The sequence below is a fragment of the Triticum dicoccoides genome, chromosome 2B (assembly GCF_002162155.2).
Source record: "Triticum dicoccoides isolate Atlit2015 ecotype Zavitan chromosome 2B, WEW_v2.0, whole genome shotgun sequence".
NCBI classification, from domain to species: Eukaryota; Viridiplantae; Streptophyta; class Magnoliopsida; order Poales; family Poaceae; genus Triticum; species Triticum dicoccoides.
The window spans coordinates 608,932,042-608,946,196 of NC_041383.1; the positions used below are offsets into that span (position 1 = coordinate 608,932,042).

General features: G+C 43.5%; 1 protein-coding gene across 1 annotated transcript; it reads right to left on the minus strand.

Annotated features, from left to right (window-relative positions):
* Positions 1-6,010: 6,010 nt before the first annotated feature.
* Positions 6,011-10,536, minus strand: LOC119365135 (polyprenol reductase 1). Its single transcript, XM_037630734.1, has 6 exons — positions 10,207-10,536; positions 8,798-9,147; positions 7,995-8,229; positions 7,372-7,467; positions 6,504-6,575; positions 6,011-6,388 (listed from the first exon to the last, which is right to left on the minus strand). The coding sequence occupies exons 1-6, from the start codon at positions 10,402-10,404 to the stop codon at positions 6,284-6,286; spliced, it is 1,056 nt and encodes a 351-aa protein (XP_037486631.1). The 5' UTR covers positions 10,405-10,536; the 3' UTR covers positions 6,011-6,283.
* Positions 10,537-14,155: the final 3,619 nt, after the last annotated feature.

A 14,155-nucleotide genomic window follows, 5' to 3' on the forward strand; every position in this document is an offset into this window, starting at 1 on the left:
CGAGCTATGGTCTTTTCCTACTAATCTATCCCCCTAGGAGCATAAGTAGTAGTGCTTTGCTTCGAGGGCTAATATACTTTTGCAATAAGAATGTGAGTTCTTTATGACTAATGCGAGTCCATGGATTATACGCACTCTCACCTTTCCGCAATTTGCTAGCCTCTTTGGTACCGTGCATTGCCCTTTCTCACCTCAAGATGTGCTGCAAAGTTCGCTGGTGCATCCAAACTCCGTGATATGATACGCTCTATCACACATAAGCCTCCTTATATCTTCCTCAAAACATTCACCATACCTACCTATTATGACATTTCCATAGCCATTTCGAGATATGTTGCCATGCAACTTCCACGGTTCCGTTTTTATGACACACATCACCATTGTCATATTGCTTTGCATGATTATATAGCAATCATAGTACTTGTGGCCCAGCCAACGTTCATCATTTTTATGCATGTTACGCTAGATCATTGCACATCACCGCTAGAGGCATTCATATAGAGTCATATTTTGTTCTACTATCGAGTTGTAATTTTGAGTTGTAAGTAAATAGAAGTATGATGATCATCATTATTCATTATTAGATCATTGTCCCAAGTGAGGGGGGGGGGGGAAGAGGCCAAAAAGAGCCCAACAAAAAAAGAAAAGAAAAAATGAGAGAAAAAGCGAGAAGGGGCAATGTTACTATCCTTTTCCACATTTTTGCTTTAAAGTAGCACCATATTTTTCATATAGAGAGTCTCCTATGCTTTCATTTTCATATAACTAGTGGGAATTTTTCATTATAAAACTTGGCTTGTATATTCCAATGATGGGCCTCCTCAAATGCCCGAGGTCTTAACAAGCAAGCAAATTGGATGCAGACCCACTTAGTTTTCTTCTTGAGCTTCCATACACTTATAGCTCTTAGTGCATCCATGGCAATACTTACTCCTTGCATTAACATCAATTCATGGGCATCTCCATAGCCCGTTGATTAGCCTCGTCAATGTGAGGCTTTCTCATTTTTTTTGTCTTCTCCATACCAACCCCTATCATCATACTATATTCCACCCGTAGTGCTATATCCATGGCTTGCGCTCATGTATTGCGTGAGGGTTGGAAAAGCCGAAGCCCGTTAAAAAGTATGAACCAATTGCTCGGCTTGTCATCGGGGTTGTGCATGATAAATAATTTGTGTTAAGAAGATGGAGCATCACAAGGCTATATGATTTTGTAGAGATAACGTTCTTTAGCATTGATATTTTGAAATGCATGATTGTTTGTTGGTATGCCTTAGTATTTATGTCTTCATGTCAAATTATAGAGTATTGCTTTGAATCATTCGAATCTTAATATTCATGCCGCAAAAGAGAGATTACATGGTGAATATGATATGTAGCATTCCACGTCAAAAATTCTGTTTTTTATCATTTACCTACTCGAGGACGAACATGAATTAAGCTTGGGATGCTTGATATATCTTCAACGTATATATTTTTTTATTGTTCCATGCTATTATAGTATCAATCTTGGATGTTTATTATGCAATTATATGCAATTCTTTATCATTTTTTGGGACTAATCTATTAACCTAGTGCCCAGTGCCAGTTGTTGTTTTTTTGCTTGTTTTTGACTTTTTAGGAAATCAATATCAAACAAAGTCCAAACGGAGAGAAAACTTTGGATTAATTTTCTCTGAACCAGAAGGGACCCTAGAAGGTTCGAGAGAAGAACTGACGAACCACAAGGGAGCGACAAGCTCGGGAGGCGCGCCCTGAGGGGGGCACCAGGCTTGTGGGCTCCTCGTGGCACCTATTGACCTAATTCAACATCTATAAATTCATGAATATTCCCAATACATCAGAGAGCCACCCGAAATACTTTTTTTGCGGCCGCAAGTTTCTGTTCTCGTGAGATCCCATCTGGAGACCTTTCTAGTACTCTGCCAGAGGGGGAATCGATCACGGAGGGGGTTCTTCATCAACCTTATTGCCCTTCCAATGATGTGTGATTAGTTTACCACAGATCTACAAGTCCATAGTTAGTAGCTAGATGGTTTTCTCTCTCTTTGATCTTCAATACAATATTCTCCTCGATGTTCTTGGAGATCTATTCGATGTAATCCTTTTTGTACGGTGTGTTTGTTGGGATCCGATTAATTGTGGGTTTATGATCAGATTATCCATGAATATTATTTGAGTCTTCTTTGAACCCTTTTATGCAACTAGATTGTTATAGCTTTGTATTTCTCTCCGATCTATCCGTTTGGTTTGGTCAACTAGATTGATTTATCTTGCAATGGGAGAGGTGCTTTGTGATGGGTTCGATCTTGCGTTGCTCAATCCCAGTGAAGGAAGGGGACATGACACGTACTTGTATTGTTGCCATTAAGGATAAAAAGATGGGGCTTATTCATATTGATTGGATTTACTTTGTCTACATCATGTCATCTGGCTTAAGGCGTTACTCCGTTCTTTATGAACTTAATACTCTAGATGCATGCTGGATAGCGGTCGTTATGTGGAGTAATAGTAGTAGATGTTGGCAGGAGTCGGTCTACTTGTTTCGGACGTGATGCCTATATACATGATCATTGTCTTGGATATCGTCATGATTATTCACTTTTCTATCAATTGTCCAACAATAATTTGTTACCCATAGTATGCCATGCTCAAGAGAGAAGACTCTAGTGAAAACTATGGCCCACGGGTCTATTTTAATCATATATTAAAATCCAAAAATACCTTGTTGCAATTTTATTTACTTTATTTTATTTTGTGTTTTTGTTTATCTATCGATCACTAAAAGCTTTGATCTTTGCAAGTAACCGCCAAGGGATTGACAACCCCTTGTTTCGTTGGGTGCAAGTGTTAATTATTTGTGAGTAGGTGTCGCTAACAAGGTGTTGCGTGGTTCTCCTACTGGATTGATAACCCTGGTTCTTAATTGAGAAAAATACTTATCTCTACTGCATTGCATCACGCTCTGCTCTTCGAGGAAATCCCAACACAGCTTAGAAGTAGCAACAAGATGGAGGAGGACCCAGAGGAGCTTGTTCTAGGTGATGACAATGATGAAGACATCTTGATGCGCGAGGTCCAAGCTTAGAATTGCAGGTCATGTATGCCCATAAGGTAGTCAAGTCATATGTACGTCATGAGTTAGTGGAGCCGTGTATGATTCATATGAAACCATGTCATGATCATGGCAGTTGTATCGAGTCTTTTGTAATGCAAACCACACATGGGCCTTACATCACGATGTAGTGGCTAATTTGCAAAACAAAATAGTTCAATTACTTATGATGGTGTGTACGTGCTTGAAGCAGATGACCAGGAACAGTTTCACTCAGTTTTTTTCAGTGTGTCTGTGTGTGTTGAGTTTTGTTGTATGCATCCTAATCATGAAGATGTCTGATGTTTGCTCCCATACTTTGTATTCATTTGATACTACATTTTAATTTAACAAATGTGTCATTTTTAAAAAATAAATAAATGATGCATACTCATTTTATTCCAGCTTAACTTCTAACCGACCTCAGTCGCCTTTCATTAATCTGAAAAACACGTTATATCCATGATTATACAGTGGTTGATGTTTAGACTGCCTAGCTTCAATAGCATAGGACAGTGGTCACCTACCTAAATGAGACCTGCTATTACAAGCCATGACAGGGCTAGTATTGGATTCCGAAGAGTAAGCTCTAGCTGTATTATTGTGAGCCCTGCTATTAAGCTCCCTGAGAATACAAGAGTAGTTGTCTGAGTGTGGCCACTTCAGAAAAATCCTACTAAATATGTAGTAGTACATCACTGTACGTTGCCACATTGATTGAAGAGAAGAAAAAAACAATAAATGTTGGGACGCGGACGTACGTGCTGGTGTGAGTCGCGCGCAAACGTAAGAGAGCTCACGCCATTTCGCACTATTGAAAACCTGGGCGTTGGACACGCTCTAAGTGCAGGCCTTGCGTCGCCCATTATTAAGTGCTGCTTCTAGCACGCTAGCGCGGCGGCTAGCTTCAAGCCTTCAACCGCAAACGAGCGGGAAACGGAAAAAAAGCAAGCGGCTTCCGTCGCCATTTCGCTCGTCGTCTTGCGACGACTGGCGCCCGTGCCATGACCGTCCAGGCCGGCAGTCCCGGTGCTTGGACTGTTATCTGTTGCTCGCACACCAAACGCACGTCGCTCTCATCTCATGCTGATGACCGGGCATGCATATAATTGGGTTCACTGTCCAGTTTTCTCTGCAGGCAGCTGTCTCTTTGAAAAGAGCCGTTTAGGCGCTACGTGGATGTAGCTGTTTGGTTCCAAAGAGAGAAATCAACGGCGTTGGGAACGTAATCTGAACTGGACGGCCCATGCCCCATGCGGACAGCCAGCTTCGTCCACGCTCATGGAAGTGCTCACATTCCTTTCTTTTCTCCCGCCCACTCTAGTGCTAGCACTTGTAAATGTGTGCTTGATCGAGACTTTGAGGGCGCATCCCGCTCGATTTTCGTCAACATGGGGTCTCTACTCTCTAGCGCCTACTCTATCCAAACCTCACTGTCCTCTGCTAGTTATTTCAGTGATTCGTGGAGGCACCAACTCCCGGCGACGTCACCAGCTCCTGTAATCAATCAAGCATAACCAGCACTACAGCACTTGGGAACAAATGATGTCCAGCTCTCATGGTGTCTGCCGATCGAGCCACTAGCGACTAATCACGGTGCATGCACGCACACGCCATGGTGCGTGCCGGCCCGGGGAAAGAACAAGGCCAATAAGTTAACAAGCCTACTACTACTAGTAGTAGTATTAAAACTAATTAGACAAGACTTCTCTGCAAGTGCGGCAACACACACATGTCCGGGGGGGAGGATTAGCCGGGCAAAGACAGGGGGCGTGTCCCCTCCCCGCGAGGCCATGGATGATGGATGTGCTTTCTCGCCCGGCCCAGGTGAGGAGCATGAGTAACTAGTGCTGTGGGTTGGTGGCGCCTTGCCCTCCGTCGGCTCTCTCCTCGGCCATCTTTTGCGTGTTTCTTCTGCCGGTGCCGGCACACTTTTGTTCTGGTTTTAGATCGATGGCGACCGGCCTGATTACTGCCGGAATGAGTGCTCTGGAAATGGTAAAGGGCGCCCAGTATGAGTGGCTTAGCTTTAGACAACATGACTTCAGTGTGTTCTTCAGATATCTCCCTATAGTACTACACTAACTGCGGCGCTGCACTTTCCAGGCACCCAGTATGAGTGAGTGGCTTAACTTTAGGCCGTTCGATTGGGCTGGAATGTGCAGCTAGTGCCGATCTGCCGGTGCACTCTAAAGGAATTTTCTCTTCAGCTTAAACGGCTCACTGAACCCTGATAAGCTATGCCGATCGTCGTTAACTTGCTAGCTAATCATATCATCTTTCCAGAAAAAATAAAAGCTTGTAATAATACTAACAAATTGCACTCATTCGAGGCACAGAAGAAGGCGGAGCCGGCACTGGATGATCCCACTCGAGTAACCCGTGCTGGTGTTCTTTAAACAAAAACAAAGGTGCTCCGCGGGTGATCTTTTAAGCCTTATGCATCTCCACTTTGCACGCATGGACATTCCAGTCCCAGACCTGCTGAGTGCCGAGCCACACACACTGCAAGAATAGGCAGAAACACCAATATTCAGTCCACACACTGCAAGTCTCCATTCTTTTAAGCCTTATGCATTTCCACTTTGAACGAATCAACATTCAGTCCCAGACCTGCTGAGCCACACACACACACACACACACACACACACACACACACTGCAAGAATCAGCAGAAAACATGATTAAATTTCAGGTGAACATGATCGACGAAATAAAGTGATAGTTGCAGCAAGATTGGCCTGCAGGGTGAATGACAGGGCGCCTTCTTAGCAGAGATTTAAACCAGAAACACATGAACATTTCCAGGTGAAAACAAACCATCTTCATGGAACATCAAAGATGACTTATAAGATGTAACACCATGATATGTCGGATTTCTCGAGTCCGTAACTTATATCAGCCTAGTTGTCAAATTTGGCATGCTTCGGGTTCTGTGAGGACTTTATTTTCTACTAATCCTTAATATGTCCATAAAGGTTACTACAAATCCAGGACCCAACTACCTTAGTATGTATCTTAGTAATTTACAACTGGAAATAGAACCCTTGTAAGTATTTCAAGTCACACAACACAACATTTTAACCTACATGCTGTCACATTTACATGAATATCTTTTACATGCCGGGCTTGTGCATTCTAGCCAGAACACACAGATTTTTACTGCACAGAAGGAATGCTTGTAGATGTTACAATACAAATGGAATGATAGCATAGCGAGAGCGGGGGTAGTCTTCAAACTTTTGGAGGTACCACCTATGAGTTTGTACTGCTGCAAATGACAAGTTTGTTATCTGCACAAAATGGAAAGTTTAATCAGCTGGAATGATAGAAAACACTGAAAGGATACAATAATCACGAGTTGATGCGATTCTGAATGCAACTGGAACAGAACTTAGTGAGGCATACCACAAAAATGAACAGGAACCACACTGAAATGTCTGATCCGCCACTAGCTATCAACATGCCCAAATATATAACCTGTAAAACAAAAAACAGCCATAGATGCTAATGAGATACCAATTTCAAATCCTTAAGAGTTTTTTTTTTCTGCCAGCTGCTCGGTGTTATAGTACTATATATATAGTCATGTAGCCTTTTGTATTTACCCCATTGTAAAGGGGTTTTCTGCATATTTCCTGCACTTGTACATGTATATATACTGGCCTATGGCCACAAGGGAATACAGGTTGCATATTTTCTAACACTCGGCACCGAGTTGGAGTGAAGGCAAACCACAGAAAAGAAAAGGATTATGCTAAAGGATTATCCTATTATGTTAGGTTCACTTACTCAACAACAGTGGGATAATTTGGAACTCTCCCCATGATATAATATTTTATCATTTTAGGCTATTTACAGATTGTTTGGTTTAAATGTAAGGCTGCCTACTCCTCTATGGGAAATTTATATGGTCAAATGTCATTCTGCATCTGTGAATTAGGCTGGCAAAAAATGGCGAACCAAACAAATTTGATAAGTTTGTACTTTGTAGTAACATCAAACAGTGCATAAAACAATTCCATCAGAAGCAACATAAAGGTTTTCTGTCCTTCATCCACTCCCGCCAGCGATCAAAACCTGATCAGGAGTTGCGCACAGCAATGCTTCACCAATGAAAATCCATCACAGGACCCTCATTTATGATTTCAATTGACTATCCTAATTTAGATATGATTAGTTTAGTACTCGCATTGTAAAAGCACTGTCAGTCACCAGCCATATTCGTGAAAAAGCATGTGCGTGCTGAATACGGGAGAAGAATGGAGGCACTTACTAGTTCAGCAAGGTAATGAGGGCAAGACACACGACTAAACCAGTCACCGCAAGGAATAACATATTCATCAGAATCTTTATTTTCGCGCAACGATCCCTGTCAAAATGGTAAACAGAAAGCAATGGATTCGGAAAAAATTACTAAATCTGGAAGACTCTGGCCCAAGTGTGCAAGGAAAAGATGCTGAATGGTGCAGTTTCTTGCCTGAAGGACATAAATATGCATACCAAATAACCTAAGAGAAGATTATGCAATCTGAATATAAACCTACATGATGCTACTAAGACTCTTAAGAAAAATATGGTATGATCCTTTATGGAGAGTTCCTGATGTTCATTGGCTAAGAAAGTATTTGGGATTGCTATTTTCTACTGCAAAATGAATTCCACTCCATCAAATCTAAAGTAGCAAAACGATTCCAACAAGACATAACTATAGGATTTCAGGAAGCAGGTTTTATTAGTCGTTCCAACTTTAAGTCTCAATACATTGGCAGATGCTTCGTTTTTGAACATTTGTGCTGCAACTCGCATATGTAAACATGTTCACATTCAGACTAGAAACCAACTAATATTTGTTATCTGGCTCTGGTTCTAGGCTCACTGAAAGAAGCTAGTACTTACAAGAATTGCATGACAACGGATCTGATGGAGGGATCCCCAAAGGAATATAATAGCACCTATCCACTGGCACCACCCCAACTTTAAAAGAGGCTTTAGGAGAGAGGGTGAATCAATGACTAGGTCTGGCATTCTTGCACGACCTTTTACTATGAACTCAACTATTTGACCTCGGATAAAATCTATTGCTTCAGGAAGACAAGAGCTAGCGAGAGATAATGGTGCAGCCGTGTAATAGCTGCAGGAAAAAAATAATTGTAAGTCAATCCAAGTTGTTGCAGAAAAAAGAAAGAGCAATGCAATGATCCTTGTGCAAAGAAACCTTTACTGAAAGACCGACGTTATAAAAAGCAAGAAATCAAAGAATATATGCAAAAAGGTAAAAAAGATAACTGTTCTGTTAATTGATAGGTGGTAAAAAATTAGAACTACATACCAGTGGTCAAATCATCCAGTAAACTAAAGTATGCCTTAACTTATACTCCCTCCGTCCGGAAATACTTGTCCTAGAAATGAATAAAATGGATGTAATGGATGTATCTATACTTGTCCTAGATACAACCATTTCGAGGATAAGTATTTCCGGACGGAGGGAGTACCATCCACTTGCATATTTTGTTGATAAAGTACAAGCCTGGAACTACAGAAAATAACCATAACAAAACCTAACAGAAAAGGCATGTGATATAATAGAAAGGACTAGAACTCTAGAAGGAAGAAAAGGAGAAAGTATTTAGTCAAGCTAGCATATTAACAACTATGCAACATTCTAGAACAGAATGTTAGTTAACCAATGTGGAACTTACAATAGACCCGTCAGATATCCTACAATGTGCATCCGAGCTGATGGGCTGTAGTGAAACACATTTTCAGTCTCATACAGGCGTCTCAGCACCTGAATTTCCATCAATAGAAGTACAAAGACAGTCCGCCAGACACGATACTTGTGTTCCATGGTGCGCGACAGGACACTCCCAAAAGAGAACGAATTTGACCCAATAAGATGGCTAGCGATTGTGGAGTAACTCGATGGCTCTGGCAACAGCGGTGTCATTTTCATATATGCATAGAAGCATATTGCAAGCAGCAAGCTTGTTGTCACCGCCACTCCCACCACATAGAAATGCAAGAAGTACTTCTGTGGAACTGTGAACTTCTGCAATTTCATAAAGATTATTCAGTTTCTGATGCTTATGAGAACTTGAGTAGAATACAAGACAAATGTACGATATATGCATCAAAAAAATCTACATAAAGATGACAGTTTTACCCCTGGGTTTGGATACACATAGGTACCTGAGAATAACCGATGGGTAGAAACTTTTACCCATGAGTTATTACCAGAACCTGCGCATAATCCGATTTGTCATGAGTCAGCTATTGTTTTAATTTTTTGCCAGAGGTTTACCCATGGGTTGCTTGATTAATATTTAAATAATAAACAATATATGTGACATGTAGACCGTCAGAGACGTATAACACATATCATTGTAAAGCAGCAAAGAGTAGTAAAAATGGACACAACATAGGTTAGCTTCACAATCATCCAAATATCATGTACTCATCTCATAGTTCGTCTAAAGTATGAAATGTTCTTTTACTTGGAAGGTTGAACCTGCCTCACTCCCAGTTAGTAACAAAAGGAATTTTAGTGGAGCAGGGGCATTTTTACGTCTAATTTCAGTAATTCAAAAAAAGAGGCAGGAGTTTCTAATCTACCCACAATCTCCTTCTATTAATTCAAAGAAAGAGACAGGAGCTTCTCTAATCCACCCATAATCTCCTTCTATTAATTCAAAGAAAGAGACAGGAGCTTCTAATCTACCCGCAATCTCCTTTTCATCCAAGTAATCTTCCGAAATACATTGTATCAAAGTCTTCAAGATAGAGAGACCATTGATTGTCCATGGAGTGAAGGGAAAAGGCTACATTGAACTTCAATCGTGGGTTGATAACACTGCAATTTTGCCTCTTTTCCTTGTAACGCCCTTTTGTACATAATTTTTCAATATATGGAGTAGGGTACTCGTCTAATGCTTTACCTAACCAGATAGCACATTGCATCAAAACTTCAGAACCAACGGCTTTGCTAAGCCCGAATTCTGTCATGACCTTACAGAGTTACGATCCTGCCGAGAGCTGAGGCAGGCTGCAGCCTATGGGAGATGAGTGGGAACATAAAAAGGCAAAGCGGGAACCGAGGTAATGATCTTACCGCCTTGGAGGAAGAGGAGGAGGAGGAGGACGGCCTGACGGTCTTGCCGCGGGAGGAGAAGGCCGCGAGGAGGCTGTGTAGAAAGCGGCCGCCGGCGGCCGCGGGGATGGGGAGCGCGGCGGCGAGGATGGGGAGCGTGGCGGCGAGCCAGGCGAGGCACAGCAGAGGCTGGAGGGCGGGCCCGTTCCCCGTCTCCATGGGAGGCAAACCCGCGTTCGCTCTCTCTGTGCTAGTACGCGGCGATCTGCGCGGGTGGTGGGGTGGGGGCACTAGGAGGGAGAGAGGGTGAGTGCGAATGGAAAGGGGAAGGCCACCGGCACGGCACGCGATTCGTTGGCTCGTTGCTTGCTGGACCGGGATGCGTGTTGGCCTTAAAGTGGGAAACCCCCTGTCGTCTCTATCGACCGGCACACGTGAGATGGGATCACAATCTGTTCCTATGAATCGCTAGCGGCTCGGCGTTGGATACAGTTCTCGTCGGTGTAGCGAGCGTCCGACGTAAATTCGTTGCATCCGGCACTTCTTTTTTCGAGGTTATTAGAGCAACTCCAACGCGCCGAATTGTCCGCCAGAGTTTGTTTGGATCGGCGCGGACAAAAACGAAGGCCCAACGCGCCGATTCAAACCCAAAACGCGTCCGCGACGACGCATCTGTGGCCCAAAGTTATGACGACCACTGAAACCGGACCCACTAGTCAGCCAGTGTAAGCGTCCTTTTTTAGCCCACGCGTGCGGCGGGGGCGGGGAGGGGGGGGGGTCCCCCCTACCTTCTTGCTTCCTCACCGGCGACAACCCAAACTCTAGCCATGGGCCTCTTCGGCAGCAGCTCCGACAGAAGCAAGGGCAAGGGCTCCCCCGGCGCCTTATCCTCCCGTGCTCCTCCTCCCCCTCCTCCTCCTTCGCCGCCGGTGCGTGCCCGCTCAGGTAGGCAACGTTTGCACATCCCGGTACACCAAGTATGGTGGCACTGGGAGTACAGACAGCCGCTGCCACACCCCGATGTGACGTTGCCACATCACTGGCACCTCAATCCGCAGCGTATCCCGATGTCGGTGGTTCCGGGGACATGCGGTCGCACGACGAGGAGGTGCGCAGGCACCGGGCGCAGCTCACGTCGATACAACTGCGGATGCTCGAGTACGCTGCAGACTCTCCCAACTGAGAGGCCTGGTTTGCCCTCGAACACGAGGAGCAACGATGGCTCGGCGTCCACATCCACCACAACCTTTCACCGTCGCCCCTGCGGGTAGAGCCGGAAGAAGAGGAGGCGGAGGCGGAATACCAATCGCCCTCGAGGAGGCCCTGCAACACGCGCGGGAGGCGAGCCGGCTTGAGACGGACGCCCATTGGAATGGGTTGGAGCAAGCCCTTGCTTTGTCCGCGGCGGAGGACTCTGTTCAGGTGCCCATGTCCGTGCCGCCACCGCCGTCGGCGCTGCCCCTTGTCGAACTCAAGTCTGAGCCGGAGCGCGAGCCAACTCCCACGCGCAAGCGGTCACCGCCGCCCCCCACTTAGCCGGAGGAGTTCTATTTGATATGGACATAGACCCGACGGATATAACCATAGTTGTTATGCGTAAAGATAATTATCAGGTGAATTCTAATACAAATTATATGAATTATTATTTTATCTTCCGGAACGGATATACGACACAATCTTCTATCTTATGTAGAAATGTTGAAGACTTGTAGAAGCCCCGTGTGAAAATGCGGAGATCGGTCAAATAAATTCTACAGATACACAAGGAAAAAGTGATGTCAATTATCCAAGCAAAATGAGCCTCATGTAGTCACCAGGAGCAGCCACGAGCATCGTGAGCATTGGAACACATACATGCATGCGCATGTCTTTGCATGCGTTCAATGCAAGGCCCATGTGTGTAGCAACCACACGGTGAATTTTAATTGGTTTTTTTTTCTATCACAAATTCAAAAGGGAATCAAGGAAACGAAGTGGGCCTCCTCATGACAACGTGTCAGCCACGTTTTCCATCAGCCAGGGGACACATCGAGGCCGCCGCACGCTCCTTTGGATTTCAATAAATAGTAATAGCCGGTCTAGGGTTTAACTCGGGTTTTATTGTATTGTCTAGTTGTTGCTACAATTCGCATCTACGAGACGTGTAGGACTACCGTCTTGTCAGATCCACAGTGAAACCCTAACTTTTCATCTAGTTTGTGTACTCAAGTTATCATCCACAAATTCAGTTGCAATTCACCTTTGTTCTTGCTGGTTCTTCGGTTGTTTGCAGGAACTCGAACCTCGTTGTTCAGGTTGATCGTGCCTACGGCAAGGTCAATAACCATCGGATATTGGTTTAGCGATTGTCGAGGCGTATCGTCGGGTACGGTATAGCCGGATCGTCAAGGTCAAAATCCACCAAATCGATAGTTATCCCCACTCTCATCGAAAGATCGGGCCGCCGTCACATCAAGTGGTATCAGTTTTCAGGTTTCTCGGTGAGAGATTTACAGTTTTATTAGATTAGCTTATTTTCTGTCCTATAACCCACAAAAAGCCAAAAAAATAAATTAGTTCATCCATTATACCCACCTTTTTAGCCTTTAGCAATTTTTGCATCTAGTATTTGCATAGTTGAATTTTTGGTTGCATACATCCTAGAATTAGTGCTGGTTTAGATTAGTTTGAGAGAAAATTTGTCTACTAGATCAAACTTGTTTTTGTATGTAAGAAAATCCGCCGCAGGTTCGTCCGTACTCTGGAAAGATTAACTAAAAAAAAGTGCAAGATTGCATCGGTTTCCAACTCTTGCCGTTTGTCCGTAGATTTTCTTTGGTTAGTGTCCATGCAATCCATCTGCCTGCCGCCTGCCGCTGTTCGCCTGTCCGCCTGACCATCTGCTTGGCGCAGTACCCAACCAGCACCGTTGTTTCCTTTGCTATCCACTCATAGTAGCACCTCTGCAGTATTTGATTTGTGCTTTGTTGTACTACTATTGCACGTGGGAGTTGGCTACTCACGCATCTGATTGATTTCTTATCTCTAGTGGTACACCTCGGTCGCTTTCAGTAGCACTTTGATTCGCTCCTGTTCTCTTAGTTCTTCTATATATCTTTCGTAACTGATCTGAGAAAAAAAAAGAGCAAAAAAAAAGGAAAGACAGAAAAAAAGTGAAAACAAAAACAGAAAAAAAGAAGAAAAAAAGGGAGAAAAAAGATTTTGCCAAGTTCAGGCCGGGTACAATTTTTGGATACGATCTTTTATTGTCCTGAACTTTTACTCTGCTCATATAAGTAATAGTTGCTGGACATTTTCTGTTCTTGGTTGCGCCTACACTACGTTTATACCTCACTTATATCTAGCTATTTAGAGCTATCATATTTTTATCGATTTCCTCCCTTGATTCAGTATCTAGGCTTAGATTGTTTTATCTCTTACTAGTCGACTGCCAGCACTAGTTAGGAGTTTGAACAATTATTCAGCTTGCATTACTTTTTGCTTAATTGTGCCACATATTGTGAGTTGAGAAAACCTTCACCAAGCTCCACTTTCTATATTGCACCTTGTTCAGTCACTTGGTAATCGCTATATCAATCTTTTGATCACTTTTGACATCGCCAACGGCTGACAACCACTGCTACACGGTAAGAACTGGTAAGAGCTTGGTAATTGCTAGAGTGTTGAGAGAATTTTTCCCACCACCTCCGAGTAGTACCATAGGAACATTATACTTGTGATTTTGTTTTTGTGTGGTACTAACCATGGCAGATTCTAGAACGGTCAACGGTTGGGTTGCGTCTATTCTGGGAGATGCCTTGCCACATTTTGGTATAGATCACTCTTACCCACCACAGAAGGTACACCGACTGTCACATGATCAGCATCATGGTAGAAACACACATCATCAGGTTACCTCTTTGCCAAATTTCGAGGGTAAATATGACCCTGATTCATATATTGATTGGGAAATTGAGGTAGAAGAAATATT